Source organism: Artemia franciscana, chromosome 18, assembly GCF_032884065.1.
Source record: "Artemia franciscana chromosome 18, ASM3288406v1, whole genome shotgun sequence".
NCBI classification, from domain to species: Eukaryota; Metazoa; Arthropoda; class Branchiopoda; order Anostraca; family Artemiidae; genus Artemia; species Artemia franciscana.
The window spans coordinates 24,461,392-24,479,823 of NC_088880.1; the positions used below are offsets into that span (position 1 = coordinate 24,461,392).

The following is an 18,432-nucleotide window of genomic DNA, read 5'->3' on the forward strand; positions in this document are numbered from 1 at the left end:
TCAGGAACTGAAAATTTTCTAACAAGAGTCCGGTTTTTTGTTCAAGGTGGAAGATACAGAAGAAATTTGCAAAATTTGAAATAATTTATCCGAATTCTTTTTAAATTACCATTATTAAGAAGTGGGAAAAGACCTGAAGCATAAAGGACAGAATGATCGCAAAAAGTAGAATAAAGTTTGCCAGCGCACGCCTATTATACTTCTCTCTGTTTTCAACAATTTTTGCGTAACCAATCTGAATCTTTTTGCTTATTTCACAAACAGTACGCTGACGTAAGCTCGAAAGATTGTTAGTAATAGAGAAAGCAAGCCAAAGAATACAATCAACAAGAGGGATAGTGAAGCTATTACAGTGAAGGGGAGTTGAAGTATTCAGCATCGTTCATTATTTCATTTGAATCTCAAATATAATTTAATTATAATTGGTTATGAACGGCGAAAGTGTACATGACTTTGTGCTCTGCACCTTGCCTCTAATATTGCATCTTGTGCCCATGAGCCTTCATCTAATCATTCCCCCTTCCCTGATGCTCCTAGTATTCACAAGTTACCTTCGTTTGTAATCCTTAGTTCTGCAGAAAATGAGATTCTAAGTTGGCTGGTGTCTTCTTCCTTAAAACAACAAATTTATGTCGTGAAAACTTCATATTTTGTCAATTTAATCCAAGTTATTACCATAAAATCTAACTCAAATCATCAAAAAAAAAAAAAAAAAAAAGTCTGTCACTCAACCAAAACGTTGGAAACGTTTTGGTCGAAATACGGATTATTCAACTTTATTTAATGACTTATTCAACTTTATTTAACGGACTATTAACGGATTATTCAACTTTATTTAACGGATTATTCGACTTTATTTAGTGGATTATTAATGGATTATTCAACTTTATTTAACGGATTATTCAACTTTATTTAATGGATTATTAACGGATTATTCGACATTATTTAACGGATTATTCAACTTTATTTAACGGATTATTACACGTTATTCAAATTTAAGTTCCTGAATTACAGTTGATTACAAAGCGATAGGAATTCGAAGAAGTCGTGTAGAAGCAGGCTTACTTTAGATTATTGCAAGATTTGGAATTATTTCTAAGCTTTAAACTACTTGTAGTTTTTCAAACCATCTTATTGAACTAGCTTTCCTATATTGAAACGTTATTTGTCTCTCTATTTTACCGTATCTTCTCTCTTTTTATTTTTAATCTTTTATAGTTTTAACTTTGTTTTAAATTGTAAAAATCAAGCAAAATTCTGGCTCACAAAAGACAGGTTTAAATACAGTTTATGTAGAGAATGATAAAATATGGGATACTTGTAGAAATAATCGAATTTCGGGAAGGGGGATACACCCTCCTCCTATTTGCACAACTGATGCTAATCAATGACAAAAAGAGACGTATTGGAATATTTGTGAATGAAATTTTGACTTTCCTTAATTAAATTGACAGTGCGTTTTCTAAGCTGCTGTTTCATTAAATGTCTAATATCTAAATGTCTGCTTATGATTGTGTTCAGAGGTTAGCTTATGCTGATCATATGATTTACCTTCTTTTTTTTTCTTTTTTTATTCAAGCAATAACCAATATCGAAGTAGTCGTACAAACAGGGCTGTCAACTGCCGAAGGTCTGGCCATAGATTGGATTGGTGAGAATCTCTACTGGGTTGAATCCAACTTAGATCAAATAGAAGTCGCTAAATTGAATGGTAGCTATCGACGTACCCTTATTGCAGGCGATATGGAAAGTCCACGTGCAATCGCTCTCGATCCTAGATATGGGTGAATATTGTTTATTTGCCCTTTGTATTTTTAATATAGGGTGATAGAGTCTATTACATTGCATTTCATTAGATTACACATGATCAGGGCCGTGGCCAAGTTTTTTTTTCAGGGCTGGGGTAAAAAAAAAAACACATCAAAAAGTAAACGCATGAAAAGTTTGTTTGTTTGCATTGTTGTTACGATTTATGAGCTGGACATAAATTGGGGCAGGGGGTCAGGTGTAAAACCATCCCTCCCTCCCCCTGCACCAGGCTATCATGGGGAGTGGATTTGGTAAGGTTTGATATTCACACTCTGACATTGTAGTCTCGTATAATAATTTTGCTGATTTACGATAATTTATTTTCTTGTGCTTGTGGTGGGAATTAGGCGTTTCTATTGTGTCCTGCATCAAGGGTGTTCGAGAGCTGTTTGGAGCATGTAGTGCCCGAAATTTCTGTAGCCCCCCCCCCAAAGTCAAATATTTGATTTAATAAGCTTTCACCAGTTTTGTCGATGTCCTCCTTGGCGTCTTTTGCATGAGCTGAGTGGCTCAGCTATGAGGATTCGGTGAGGTCTCTGTCGGCCTCTGGTGGTGGTACTCTGGTGGCCTCTGTAAGACGTGGTCTATCCATTTCAGTCGACACTCTTCGATTATGATTGCAATGCATCTCTTAATGCCACATATTTGGCGTATATCCACGTTTGATATGCGATAACGCTGGTATATACTGAGGATACGATGCAGACAGGTATGCTCACACATCTTCAATGCATTCTCATGTAGTTGCTTCACTTACCAAGTTTCACATCCATAAAGAAAAAAAAATGCAAATGTTTGAACTAAAGTTCAGTAGACTCAAATTTTATTGTGTACGCTATTTTCACGCCTGTTCTGTAACGGTTTTTGAGACTATCTGTGCTTTCTGAAATCGCTGCTGAATATGAGCGTCTGAAGAGTCATAGTACATATCTGGGAGCCAAGGTATGTGAACCTGTCGATTTGATCCAACTGTACTTGATTTAGAGTTAGCGAAAGAGGATCAGCGTGGCTTATTCTCTTAAATTTTGTCTTCGCATTATTGACTTTCAAGCCAATGTGGTCTGCCCATGTCATCAAATCACCAAGTATAGTTTGAGCAGTCTCTGGGTCTGAGAGGATTCCGACATCATCAGCTTGGTCAATGTCTTCAAGTGAAAGGTTCTGTCCAATCTGAAATCCTTTATGAGAAGATAGGGCATTCTCAAGCACCCAATCAACACAGTAGTTAAACCGAGTCGGGGACAGGATGCAGCCCTGTTTTACTCCTAACTCAACCAGGAATTTTTTGGTCTCTCCTATGTAAACTGGAACTTGGCTCGCTGACCCCTCATAGAATGCCTTAAGCACTTCGAATTAATTTCAGGGGCATTCCGTCATTTTCTAGAGTTTTCCGATGTTTTTGGCATGTGATTAAGTCAACAGTGGCAACGAAGTCCAGAAATATCAGAATAAGGGCAAATTATACCTTTCAAAATGCTTGATAGTGAAGTGGGGTGCAAAAATATTGCCAGTGTGTCTTCTACCAGAACGGAATCTGGCTTGTTTTTCACAGTTTATTTTCTCTATTGCCCCCTTGTATTGGTCAAGGAGAATAATCTCAAATATTTTTACCCCAATGTCAATTAGACTTGTTCCTCGGTTTTTTTTGCACTCATATCTATCAGCTTTCTTGTAGAATGGGAGAACAACTAGTGTCTTCTAATCCTTTAGGGAAGTATTGATACTCTATACCTCTTCAAGTATACCATGGAGCTGTTCTACAGTAATTCCGTGGCACTGTTTGAATAGTTCCAGGTGAGACCATTTCAGTCCAGAGCTTTGTATCTCTTCGGGGCTTTAATCGTTTTGAGTATTTCCGCTCTTGTTAGGGTGCCTAACATTTGTCGATCAACTATAGGGCTCCTTTTGAACACAAGGGAGGAAACCACCTTGAGTTGATGATGGGGACGGTTTAAGTAGGGTTTGGAAGTGATCTTTCCATCTGGTCAAATGCTCCTTGAGACATCTAATTGCTTTTCCTGATCTGCCTTTTACGACTTCAGAGACACCAGCTTTCTTACCAGTTGATTCCTTGAGAATCAACTAGTAGAGTTTGTTGGTGTCATGAGCGCGTGCTGATTTTTTTAATGACAAAGGAGTGTCTTCCCACCTTTCGCAGCGGTCTAGATGAGCAGAGTGCTTGACCTGTCTGTGCAATTCTTTCGTGACATCTTTAGGGCCGATTATCTTTTTCCTTCGCTCTCTAACTATTGACAGGATTCTGGGGGTAATCCAATGCTGTCGTTTCCTTTTCGTTCGGTCTAAGATCCCTTCGATGGTCTCTCTGATCGCTGTTTTGAAAGTCTCCCATGTTTGCCCGGGATCGTAGTTTTCTTCCTCATTCAAGTTTAGGGCATCGAAACAGTTTGTTAGCTCCGAACTTATTTATATTGCTTCTTTGTCGTTTTCCGAACTTATTTATATTGCTTCTTTGTCGTTTTCCGAACTTATTTATATTGCTTCTTTGTCGTTTTCCGAACTTATTTATATTGCAGCTTACCAATGTTGATTTGGCCGTTTTGTTTGTCAATCCTGTAATTTTCCATCTCATGGACCAAAGAGAGCTTGTGTAGCTTCTTGCTTAACAGATCTAACCTTTCAACAACCAATAGTTATTCTTGATTTTGTTTCTTTTATGACTGTTGTTGGTTTTCCCAAAGCTATGGCTTGCTTCGAAGTTCGTGGCCGTATCCAAAGTTGCGTCACCTGAGGGGAATGCTATAGCATGGTTGGCATCCTTACTTCTCGACAACCGTGCCAAGGGGCAACGTTGCTTGCCGGGAGCCCAATAGCCGGATTCATTACTTTTCTGGTCTGAGATCCATCAATGTTTCTTGAGAATATAGTTGACCGCAAAGTTCACAGTCTTGCTGGATAATAAGTAATCAAATTATAAAGAAATAAAACAACTTCGTTGATTTGGTTTAATTACAGTAACAACTTTTGTATCTTTTGCTTTGAACCTTCCCTCCCACTTCGCCATTAGTCGTCACCCTTTTTTCTTTTCATTTTTTACTACTTCCTAGCCTATTGTGAGGTTCTTTTAGTTCATTTTCAAATGTCTTCATTTGACTTTTGCTGTGTAAAAAAAGAACCTAGTATGGAAATGAGTTGACAAGAAAGTGCAAAATCTTGGAATCTTTTGTTGGAGACTCAAATTGCTTATTGTTTAGAAAAGTCAATAAAAGAAACAATTATTGTTTCTACAATCAAATGTCTTCATTTAACTTTTGCAGAGTAAAAAAAAACAAAAAAAAAAAACCTGGTACGGAAATGAGATGACGAGAAAGTGTAAAATTGTAGAATTTTCGGCAATAGATTCAAATCGCTTATTATTTAGATAGTTAAGAAATATCAATAAAAGAACAATTATTGTCTTTACAATCTTTTCTGTATATTTAATGTTCCATTATTTGTTTTTTAAGATATTTTTTACCTTAAAATTTTATTTTTCTAACTACGTAAAAAAAATATATATAAAAAAGAATAAAAACGAAAAATAATGAAAGGTAAGAGAAATTAAAAAAGGTAACAAAAAAGAAGTAAAGATTTGTGACGGATGACGCAAAATAACAAAATGAACAATAAAATACTTTTTATTCCTTAGGATTCTATTTTGGAGCGACTGGGACACTGGACGCCCCCGTATTGAATCCTGCAGCATGAGTGGAGAAGGTAGACGGGTTGTCGTTCGATTTGATACCTCACGAGAAGGAGCTTGGCCCAACGGAATTGCTCTTGATTACTCATCAACCCGGCTCTACTGGGTTGATGCGCGGTCTGACACTCTTCACACAACTAATTACGACGGGACTGATATTAGGGAGGTGCTAAGAAGCCACAGAGCTCTGTCACATCCTTTTGCTGTTTCAGTGTTTGAAAATAGGGTCTACTGGACAGATTGGCGAAGTAACGCAGTTGTTAGTGCAAATAAGTGGAATGGTTCTGATGTGAGGATTGTTGAGAAAACCATAACTCAGCCATTCGATTTGACCATTGTTCACCCCTCCAGACAACCTAGAGGTAATATACCCTTGATTTAGCTATCAGAATCTAGATTAGGATGCCACAATTTTAAGGTTATGCGATACCTTTGAGAAGGGCCGTATTATTATTAATACTATTATTATTATTATTATTATTATTATTATTATTATTATTATTATTATTATTATTATTATTATTATTATTATTATTATTATTATTACCCGTCAAAAGCGGAAAAGACGGAGTATATAAAAGAAAAAGAGAGAAAAGCACAAAAATTTAAATACACTTCTACTACAAATATGATAAAATAACACTAGTCCAGGGTTGATTGGCTCTTAAAACATTGGTACTGAATTTGGAGATTCTTCTCTCTATGGCCATGTAAGGGTTGGTGACTTTATATTTCCTAGAGATGTCGCCATTGCTGTGCCGCAAAGGGAGACGTAGGAGAAACTTAGAATATCTGTAAAATGCGCTGCAAATGGCTTTCTTTTCGGTAGCTGTGAATATTTTCCAGAAAGGAACCAGAGCAAGCAGATGGGGGGTAGTGAAAGCATTGTATAGCCGGGCAAGAAGAGGACGGTTGAAACGATACTTATTGGCAACAAGTAATCCGTAAGACGCTCATAGGCGAGAACAGAGGTGGTTTGTCAGTGCTGAGCGTGTGTCCTTCAATGTAGAAGAAATAGGAAGGCCAAGATACGTTAAAAGGCTTAATCAGAGTGTCGCCAATTTTAACGGAGAGGTGAATTGAAAGCTCATTTTTTGAACCATTGAAGAAAAGAAGCTCTGTTTTAGATTCGTTGATGGAAATTCCGATCTGCTTGTATGCCGCTGCAAGTGAGTCGTAATTTTGTTGAAATAAAGATATCGAACGAGAAACATGAAGAGTGTCATCAGCAAAGTTCAGCAGCGAAAGATTAATCCCTCGGAAAAAGCACGATGGCTTTATTACTTCTTGCGCTTCGATGATAGCGTTATTAAACAGTGATGGTGAAGTTCTGTCACCTTGTACACCTTTCTTGACACTCAGCATTTCTTTAGAAGGAAAAGTGCTGGACGGAGAGGGACTCAGGATAACAGCCGAGAGCTTATTTTACATACTGTAAACAGGGGAAATGATGCTAGGGGAAACACTTCGCTGAAGGGCTTTGAGTAGGATATGGCTATGGATGCCAGAATCGAAGGCTCTACTAACATCAAGCGCTCCAAAGACGAGAAGATCACCGTTTTTATCTGCATCAATAAGAAGATTTTCAAGAACGCTGTGAACGTGTTCCCCTCCTGACTGCTTTTTGAACCCGAACTGGTCGTCCGGAGTAGAGCATTGAAGTGCAATTTCATCAAAAATAAGGGATTCAAATAGCTTACAAAAAGTAGTTGAAACAGTGATCAGACGATATGAAGTGCACTGGTCAGCTGGTTTACCTTTTTTGAGAATAGGATGGACCAATCCAACACCAAAGCTGTCTGGAACGATGCCAGTAATATTATCATTCAATAGTATCTCATTCATTATCAAATTTTTAGTTTGTTGGCAAAACTATTTAGAATTGAGCGGGTGGTCTGGCCATAACTTGTAAAGTTTCGTTGAGAGATCTGAATTAACGAACCAAAATAAAAGCGGACTCCTGCTCTCCCAGATATTTCACAAAAGCCCTTATTTACTCCCGTTTTGTCCCGGAGATAGAGATAGTTATTTTTAAAGAAACTTCATATCTTTAGAAAGTGTAGATTTTGTTCTTTCGAGTAAAGCTTTGTTAAGAGATCCGAGCAAACGTCAGGAAACTAAAACTGGATTCCATAATAAACGACAGAATATTAAAAGCGGAATCCTACTCTCCTGGAAATCTCACAAAAACACTTAATTTCTCCCGTTTTGCCCCGGATATAGGGAAGTTCAGTTTTAAAGAAACTTCACATCTTTAGAAAGTGTAGATTTTGTTCTTTGGATTAAAGCTTCGTTAATAGATGTGAATAAATGACAAAAAATTAAAAGCGGACTCCTACCCTCCCAGAAATCTCACAAAAGTGCTTAATTTCTCTCGTTTCGTCTCGGAGATAGAGATATTCAGTTTTAACAAAACTTCACATCTTTAGAAAGTGTGAATTTTTTTTTAGATTAAAGCTTCGTTAAGAGACCCGAACAAACGACAGAAAACTAAACGCCAACACCTAATTTCCAAGAAATCCTAGGAAAACTTCACAATTTCTCTCGTTTTGTGATGGAGATAGAAATATTGTCTTAATGATACTTCAAACGTTTATAAAGCTTAATTTTGTTTTTTCGATTAAACAGATCAGATTTTTTTTTTTTAAAGCTCAGACTTACCTGCCAATAAAACTAAAAAAAGAAAATATCGTTTGAGCAATTTTGAAGCTTTTGGATTTTCTTGGGGTGCTACCAGCTTTGATTGAAAACATAGGCGACACAGGAGATGTATAATTTTTGCCTTTGGGAATTCCTTTGGAAGTTCCCTGTTGTGCCTTTGATGTTTGATAATGGTCAGCTGATGCTGACGCTCTCAGAAGATTTTTAAGATGTCAAATGGCCTTTAGATATTTCCGAAATATATGTTTAAATAATCTTTCTTTCAAAAACTGGCAATATTGCTAAAAGAGCTATCAAATGGCCTGAAGATATTTTAGAAATATATAAATAAGTAGTCTTTCTCTTTAAACCGGCAATGTTGCTAAAAGAGGGGCCCCTTGTTTTGAGGTAGTTTTGTTGTAAGATTTTCAAAATGAATCCATGGGATTCCAGTATTTCAAACGAAATTGAACTTACCAAGTCTTAAAGAAGTTTTAATTAGCATGCTGAATATTCGTAATTGAGTGTTGGCCTAATAAACTTTGATTTTCAGGTTTTTGTTTGTTTGCGGTTTGATCACTAATTTTTTATTGTGTGAATTTGTTCATGATTTTTGGCTAATCATTGAAAACAAATGTACGACAGGTACTAGTATAAATGAATAGTTAAATCTTGAAATCAATAAAAGTTCAATTGAGTAATCAGATCAAACGTAAAAACGAACAAAAATCACTAAAAACAAGAGCTTGGCGACTGCCCCCTTCCTCCTCCCCTAACTGTAAAATTCTACAGCCTACTGCATCATTTGCGTTTAATTGGAATCTAATTTAATTGGAATCTAATTTAATTGGAATCTAATTTAATTAAACATGTCTCGAACAGTCGTTGGAAAGAATTAATAAAATTAAACTGAATATTTGATCTATATTTGTAATTAATTGCTGAAGGCTAAGGAATTCAAGATTTAATTTCAGCAATTAAAGAATTGATTCTGTTTTTATTTTTGATATTGTAAGTACGAAAAGAATATTGGTGATATAATTCGTTTTCATTAAACTGCCAATGACGCAGTAGGCTTTAGGCTTCTACAGTTAGGGGAGAGGAAAGGGGACAGTTGCCAAACTCTTGCTCGAAGTAATTTTTGGTCGTTAAAAGCTTGATTTGAATATTCAACTTTAGTTTTACTTGTTTTGGGATTTTGTATGTTTTTCTGCTATGATTGTTTATTTAATTTCTGTTCATCTTGGGTTTCATTTAAACATAGACAAATGGTTGATTAGTGACAAATCAAGCTATAGGTTTTCTAAAGGCCTTGCGCCACGAATTTTGTCTTAAAAGTCTTTATTGGTAGTAGATTAGGTTTGAAAGTTACGGAAAAACTGATTATTTGCAAAATACGATGTCAACTCAAAAGTTATAAAACGATGTCAAAAAGGGATAATAAGGCTATTAAGATGATTTTTGAAAGAATGCAAAAGGTGATTGGAAAGAGGTTGCGTTTAAAACCGCTTTTATTTATAGCCATGGGGTTTAAATGATGAGAACTATGATCAGCGTGTCTTAAATATACTCTTTCAGAACTTTCAAATTTTTACGTTTCTTATTGGTTTGGGTTCAATGGTATTTACAAGACGCAGGGGTTCAAAAAAAGCCTGTAAATTCCAGGCTTTTAACAAAAGTCAAACAATGTACTTTCACATCAGCTCAAACTCACAATTTACGCACACATCAGCCCAAGCTTATATGTTGTAGGTTTGAGAACAAGGAAAAAGTGTATTTAAAAAAAAATCTTGGTGAAGAAAATAGGAAATGGGGGGGGGGAAGGAGCCTTTGAACTAATCAGAGGGAACATTCTCGCCCATTATGTAAACGTAAATTTATTTCTTATAAAATACACATTTGTTATTCGGCTCGCAACTACAGGAAAATATTTATTGGAATTAAATACATTTGTATGGTAGCATTTTACATTTTATAATCAGTCTGATTTTAACCTTAGAAAAAGAAATACTCCATACATTCCTTAGAATGCAGTTTTTCTCTTAAATTTCACAACTGACATTTTCGTCTCGTTAATTTACAATTTAATAAATATTTGATCACCCCCCCCTTAACCATTTCAATGGTAAAGCACTTGGTTTTATTACTCATGAGTAATTAGAGAGAGGTACCTTCTTTTTAGCATCAATTTTCCATCCTTCTACGTTAAATTAAAATAATAATTTCAGTCTTTTCTGCTCCTTCTTCAAGGTTTGAGAGTTAAAACATATGAAAATGCCTGTTGTCGCTTTAAGTATTTAGTCTAAGAAAAGTATTTAAGTATACAAGACTAAGTATTTAAGACTAAGTATATCAAGACTAAGTATAAGACTAAGTATTTAGTCTACAAGTTATAAAACAAAGCTGATTCTAAGAATGCAATGTTTCTTTTAGATTTCCATCCATTTGACATTTTCTCATCGTTTAATAAAAATTTGATTTTACATTTAATACTTCTTTCCCCTTTGGACTATTTTAAGAATAATTTTTTCTACAAAGACCCTTCAAGTTATTGCCCCACTGAGAAGTGTAAATTTTCGGTATATTTGATTTTCGAATAATCAAGTCAATTTGTCAACAGAGGACACTCAAATAGTACAGTACGGAAAAAAAAAGAAAAGAGAAGGAGTTTCCTCCGTCTAACTGTTGGTAGAGATAGACTTAAACGAATAAATTTTTTTCCACTCTTAAAACAAGGTTCGCACAGTAAAACAAAAATGATTAGTAATTCGATTTTTTGTTAAAAATAAATCTATGCGAGTAAATTTTGAGAAGGGGCCTGAAATTGTCATTTTAATGGAATTGAATATAAGGATTCCCTAAAAAAGTGCACATTTCGAGATTAGATTGATTTCATAGAAGGGGTAGTGAAGCACAAAAAGGTAACTTTTTATTTGTAGTAGAAATAGTAATTTTATGGATATGGTTGTCTTAATTTTTTTTTTTAGTTTTAATCAATTTTTTAGAAGGGACACTCAAGCGCAAAGAAGTGTAGTTGTAATAACAGTGTTAAAATTTTAACAATGTGAATATATGGATCTCTTGAAAAAAATAATAAAAAAATACATTTTGAGCTTAAATTAATTTCACAGAAGCTTCATTAAAGCACAAACAAGTAACCTTTGTGTTTATAATTTAAATTTTGAGTTTAAACGAATTGAGATCAATTAAATTGAATTAATTTAATTAAAAACGATGAATTAGTTGATATTAGTTTAATATAAGTAAATTGAATTTAATTTTATTTAAACTCGATTTATTTATGTTTAAATTAATTAAATTAACGATTTGTTTTAGTTAGAATTGTATCAAGATATTTGTATGTGAATTTGATTTCCTTTTTTTCGTTTGGAGGAATAGTTAAGTACTAGTATATGATAGTTGGCTTTTTAGAAATTATGGTCGAACGTCCAAATGACATTTGACCAAGCTCTAAGTTACTAAAAAATTACCTTTCTTAAAATCTTTTAAAGGAAAACTCAATTAATAATCTGTTTTACAAGCTATACGTTATTGCTCTTCTGCTCAACAGCCCCCTGGCAACAAGTCACGTAGCTTTTCATGCTGTTTAAATTAAAAATAAGTTTCTTCGTATGATAAAAAAGAGTGACATTAAGACAGAAAACGAACGAAAAATTATCCGAACGAATTCTACAAGACAATTTCATTGCGACACGCGGGATTGAACTTGCCACCTTTCGATGAGAACGCACAGCTGCATCCACTACGTTGTCGCAAGGTATCTTTTTGGATAAATCTTTCATCCCTTTATTTTCAATGGTGGAATTTTAGTGGCTGATTTACAGCCGCTTTTTAGTGCAGTCTAGAGTAGATGTAAGGATTTGTTTTGGTGAGACTGCCAAAGGCAATATAATTTAGCTAAGATTAAAGTGAATGTATAATTTGATGCCTTATTTATCTCCTTTCATGGTTCAATAATAGCTTATGGAGAAAATATAATTTTGAGCCCTTAATGAGGCTCAAAATGGTTAAATTCATAGTAACCCAAAGTTTAAAAATAAATTCCTAAAGAACTGTCTAGCGAGAATTGCCAATTGTAGCTGATTCAGGAACGGTAATTATTAACTTCATTAATTTCAAAATTAAAATGTTATTATAGAAAAAATCACGTAAGATTTTTAAAAAGAACGAGAAACACCTCAAAATGGCGTCAGTTTTGCTGTTACTCCATTTTTTTTCTATTGAAAAAATGAGGTACTTTTTGAAATTTAGGAAAGAGCACTTTAATTTACTTTTTTTGTTTAGTTTTAGGGAAAGCGATTTATCTCTGGCATCTATGCCAGACGTTTGAATAAAATTGTGTCTTCTCTTTGTATGATTCTGCAAATTTTGTTCCCCTTTCTCTGATCGAAGACATGATTCATTCTTTTCTTGTTTAAAAATATAGGCTCAAATCGCTTCAACTGCCGATTGACTTTGTTGAAAAATACGAGGTTTTAGAACAAGGTTTAGCTTTGTTACCAACCCCAGTGGTTAATTCAAAGAAAAAATCTGAAAAAGAAGTTTTTGAAAGAAAAGTAAAACCTCATTAAGCTTAATACAAGCAAAAATAAATTTCTGCAATAATTCAAACTTAAACTGCCAGAAATTACTGTTGAAGAATAAATGAAGGCCAAAACGAACAGAAATTAAATAAACAATCAAATCAAAGAAAGAGACAACAGGAACTAATATTAATGAAATAAATTGATTTTTAAAGAAGGAAAACTTTGTTCATAATTTGTTCGTAATTGTTGGCTAATCATAGAAAACAAATATACAACAGGCGCTAATACAAGTGAATAAATAAATCCTGAAACGACTAAAATTTTGATTGAATATTTCAAACTTAAATTGAACAAAAATTACTACAAACAAGATTTCGGCAACTACCCCCTTCCCCCTCCCCTAACTGTAAAATTCTTAAGCCCGCTGTGTTATTTTTGTTTCATTGAAAACTATATGCGTATTGATCATTCCTTTGAAATAACTAAAAAATTAAAGTGAATATTTTATATAATGATATTAATTGCTGAAAGCTCGCCAATTCAAGATGTTGTTTCATTGTAATTTTTATTTTTATCTACAGTGTTGTACATACAAAAGAACGTATTTGTAATATAATTTTTTCAGTATAATTCTTGATTAATCATTTAAGTCAACAAACGGGATTTGTTGATTTGGGGGAGTTGGGGGGAGGGTTAATTCTGAAAAATTAGAAAAAACGAGGCATTTTTAACTTACGAAGGAGTGTTCAGATCTTAATGAAATTTCATATTTAGAAGGAACTTGTAACTCAGATCTTTTATTTTAAATCCCGACTGGATCCAGCGTCATTGGGGGGGGGGGAGTTGGGGGGACCGGAAATCTTTGAAAACACTTAAAGCGGAGAGATTAGGATGAAACTTGGTGGGAAGAATAAAAACATGTCCAAGATACGTGACTGACATAACCGGATCGGATCCGCTTTCTTTGGTGGAATTTGGGGGGGGGGGAGTAATATGGAAAAATTTGAAAAAATGAGGTATTTGTAACTTACGAACGGATGATCAGATCTTAATGAAATTTTATGTTTAGAAGGATCTTGTGCTTTAAAGCTCTTATTTTAAATCCCAACCAGATCCGGTGGCATTGGGGAAACCAGAATTCTTGGAAACGTAAAAATTGAGGTATCTTTACCTTATGAATGGGTGATTGGATCTTAATGAAACTTGATATATAGAAAGATCTTGTGTCTCAGATGCTCCATTTTCAATTCGAATCAGATTCGGGGAGATAGGGGTTCGGAGGTGGAAACAAAAATCTTGAAAACCGCTTAGAGTGGAGAAGTCGGGATGAAACTTGATGGGAAGAATAAGCACAAGTTATAGATACGTGATTGAAATAATTGGAACGGATCTGTTCTCTTTGGAGGAGCTGGAGGGTGTTGATATGGAAAAATTAGAAAAATTGAGGTATTTTTAACTTGTGAACGGGTAACCGGATCTTAATGAAATTTGATTTGTAGAAGGAACTCATGGCTCAGAGCTCTTATTTCAAATCCCGACCAGATCTGTTGACACTGGGAGGAGTTCGAGGAGGAAGCCCGAAATCTTGGAAAACGCTTAGAGTGGAGAAGTCGGGATGAAGCTTGGTGGGTATAATAAGCAAATGTCGTAAATACGTGATTGACGTAACTATAATTGATTCGCTCTCTTTGGGGGAGTCAGGAGGTGGGGTTCAGTGCTTTGGTGAGTTTGGTGCTTCTGGGCGTGCTAGGACAATGAAAATTGGTAGGCGTGTCAGGGAGCTGTACAAACTGACTTGATAAAGTCGTTTTCACAGAATAGAACGTCTGGGGGCTAAAGGGAGAGGAAAAGTTAGAAAAAATGAGGTATTTATAACTTACGAGTGGGTGATTAGATCTTAATGAATTTAGATATTTAGAAGGACCTCGTGACTCAGAGCTCTTATTTTAAATCCCGACAGGCATTAAGCCTCTGATTTTCCTTTTAAATCAATCTATTGATTCATAGAAATTTGTTAGAGCTCATACCATATGAGCTCTTCGCTCTTACGGGCTCGTAACAAGTGCCATGTGACCTCTTAGCTCTTGTTTTTCAGTGTATTTGTATTATGTCGATTATTTGCACTAGTAGTGCACATGTATGACAGTGGTGGATCACCTGGCATAAATATTCTGATCATCTAAGAAGCTATTAATAATTTAAGAACAAATAATTGTTCTGGCAATACATGAGTTTAAAACGTAAAGTTCTGAAATTAAACAATGCATGTTAAAGAAAGCGGAGTCGATAAAGAAGAGATAAAAAAAAGAATATTTTCTATAAATATAAAAAGTTTTGTGTATTTCATTCTGACCTCATTAATTTAGCTATTATTGTTAACTGGGAGAGTTCTTTGATTGATGAAAGCTCCAAATTACCCTTTCCAAAAGCTAACTGTCTCCCTTGTCTCTTACCTATATTTCTTCTGTGAAATGCAAAACAGAAGAGTTTTTTGTTAATAGTTGAGTTTCTTAGGTCTTTTTTCAAAAACTACCAAACCTAGTTTTCAGTATGCAAGTCTTAGCCTAAACCATGCCACATATGAGCTGTTCAAATCGTCTATAGGAGTTCTGTGATAAACTTTATAGTTTTATCAGTAGTTTTCATTGATTTTCTTTGGTTTCTATGGAGACTGTAATTTTAGCTCTGTTGAACCTTTCTGGCTTTCTGAAGAAAAGGGATGAGCTTCAAATTAAGGTAGGCATGGAGCATTTAAATCCTATACGCCAATTCCTTTAGGTTTTACTGTGTTTTATATTTTGTAAGTTTTATCATTTATAGATGGTGCTAATCCCTGTGGATCTGATAATGGCAATTGTTCTCATCTTTGTTTAATAAGTTTTAACAAAACTTACGTATGCCAGTGTCCGCATGTAATGAAACTAAAGGAAGACGGAAGAACTTGTACCGGTATGTTATAGCATATATCACTTTTTGACCCAGAATATTTCATTTGTTGTCGTGCTTTTCTTTTTGTAGTTTTTTTTTTTCTTTTTTTTTTTTACAAAAAATAATAATAAAGAAATCATATATATATAGGGATTCCAAAATCATCCTAAAGTCATCTTTGTGTCATCCTAATTAATAGGAGCGGTTGCTTTTTTCCGGGGGGGGGGGAGTTCCGCGGAGGAGGAATCCATTCAAGCTGAATAGTGGGTTTCTATGCTCGATTTGATTTGGTGAAGGGAGAGCATTGTTGTCATGACTTACATCGGGGGAGGGTCTGCCCCCCTTCGAGATCGAGATCAAACAATATTCTACTCCTTACACAAATTACCAAACGAAATGTTTTTTTTTATTATTGCCTTTCGTCCTTCCCCTCTCCAAGGAAATATCCTGTTTACATTCCTGATTCTTGCCATCATGCATCCATCAAGAGGCTTCTTGGACCTCAATTCAAAATCTATTTGGGATTAACTACTCAGGTTTTAGTTAAGGAGGAGATAGGGTGTAGACCCATCGATAGTTTTAATGCTAGAAGCGAGTGCCATTTGAGGTTTTAAGTAATGTTCATAGTTTGGTTAAATCGTGCCTTCACGTTCATAAGCTAGCCACTTTACAGGCAGTCCACTAGCATAAGAAATGGTTTTTAAGATGACCACACTGATAGTGGCGTAGTTTTTTCAATATCCTGGCGGAGGCAAAGTTGGAGCCAATTTTCCCAAATCGAGTGAAAATGACAGTGAAAACTGAAAAATGAGCCATATAGTTTATATCATATATATAGTTTTGACCATAGTTTGTATGTTTTTTTTTAATTTGTCTGACTCTAGTTTGGGTGACATCTCCTCCTTGGGTGAGCGACTATTTGATCTTCAAAATAACCCTATTGATGTTCTTAGTTTGATAAATAATTCAGTGGGTCAGTCTAACAAATCACCATCAAATTCCCATTTTTCAGTTAGTAGTAAATACGTATCGGATTTAGATCGAGTATCCAAACGAGATGGTAGATTCTCTATACTTCAGCTTAATGTTCAGGGTCTTTGCTCTTCGTTTGATGAGTTGAAAAAAATAGTGCGTAGTGGCCACCCTGACTTCATTGGTCTTTGTGAGACTTTCCTTGATTCAAAAAACGAATCTCTATTGCATCTCCCTGGGTACAAGATGGAATATTTGAATCGAAGTAGGATGGCTAAAGGTGGCCTTGCTGTTTATGTTTCGGAACATCTTCCGTACTCTGTTAGACATGACCTGTCAAGAAATGAAGAAGGAATTTTTGAATCTATATTTATTGAGATTAAAACCCAAGCTAAAACTTTGATTGTTGGTAATATATACCAGTCTTCTAGTGGGTCTGTTCCCTCTTTCCTTCAGATTCTTGATGAGGTCTTGGAAATAATCCAACTTCATTCTTTTGAACTTTTAATTATGGGCGACTTCAACCTTAATTTGTGTGACCGGAGGTCATCCTCGTCCTTGGATTTTCTTTCGACAATGCTCGCTTGTGGAACACTACCTTCTGCATGCATTCCAACTCGCATAACTAACACTACCGCTTCTTTGTTTGATAATATTTTTTCATCTTTGACCTTGGTTCGAAATTCTATATTGATGAGTGATATCTCAGACCATTTTCCTGTTTTTTCCATGTATGATTTTTCCGATTCGTTGCCAAGGGGGAGCCAAGAAGCTGGTTTTTCCTCTTTAAAATTTAATGGTCAGGGCTTGCATATTCTTAGGTCACGGTTGGGAGGTCGTTCGTGGAGTATTTCTGAAAATGGATCTGACATAGATTCTTTGTTTAATTCGTTTTATGATTCTTTGAAAGAAGTTATCTTTGATACATGTCATGGAACCCAGTCGAATCCAGCATCGAAAAGAACAACCCCTTTGAATCCTTGGATGACCCCTGGACTCCTTAAAAGTTGGAGGAAGAAAAATTATCTTTGGAAGGCTTACAGGTGCTCTAAGCCTTTTTCGCGTGATTCTCGGCTTCAACTTTTCAAAGCTTATAGAAGAGTTTACAATTCGCTTTGCCGAAGGGCTAAATCGTTATTTTATCATAGGAAATTCTCTGCGTGCGGTAAAGACATTAGGAAGGCATGGCAAGTAATCAATTCTGTTATCAGTCCATCTTTTCTGCCTCCTTCTGTCCCTTCAAGTGTTGTGATTGGCGGGAAAAATGTAGAGGGTGAGCTAAAAGTTCAAGATGCGTTTACTTCCTATTTTGCTTATATCGGCAAAACTACAGCCTCTTCTGTAAGTCCTTCTTCTTCTCTACCTGATTTTAGGTCTTATCTAGGACCACCTTGTCCTAAATCAATGGTATTTGAACCTGTCTCTGAAGCTGAAATAGCCAGAATTGTCAATTGTTTGAGGGGTTCTTCATCCTCTAGCCCAGACCGTATTCCGACTAAGGTTGTCAAGTTCATTCTTCCTGTCATTGTGTTTGCCCTCACGAGACTTGTCAATCTTTGTTTTGAAAATGGTGTCTTCCCAAGTGCTCTAAAGCGTGCTCGTGTTATCATCCTTTTTAAAGGTTGATCAAGGAATGATCCTGCAAATTATCGTCCCATATCTCTTTTATCAGTGTTTAGTAAAATTTTTGAAAAAGCTATGCTTTCTCGACTTCTTGATTTTCTTAATTCTAAACACTTTTTCCATGATTTTCAGTTTGGTTTTAGGGCGAAACATTCAACTGAGCATGCATGTGCAACTCTCTTGAATTATTTAAATTCAACTCTTGACTCTGGT

At 35.3% G+C, this 18,432-nt stretch overlaps 1 protein-coding gene across 1 annotated transcript in view; it reads left to right on the top strand.

The window, feature by feature from the left end:
- LOC136038406 (low-density lipoprotein receptor-related protein 1-like) overlaps positions 1-15,656 on the top strand; it is a 99,976-nt gene extending 84,320 nt beyond the window's left edge. Inside the window, exons 18-20 of the mRNA XM_065721479.1 lie at positions 1,580-1,784; positions 5,456-5,871; positions 15,517-15,656. Of these exons, the coding sequence (XP_065577551.1) occupies positions 1,580-1,784; positions 5,456-5,871; positions 15,517-15,656 (761 nt within the window). The remainder of the gene's footprint in view (positions 1-1,579; positions 1,785-5,455; positions 5,872-15,516) is intronic.
- The last annotated feature ends 2,776 nt before the right edge of the window (positions 15,657-18,432 follow it).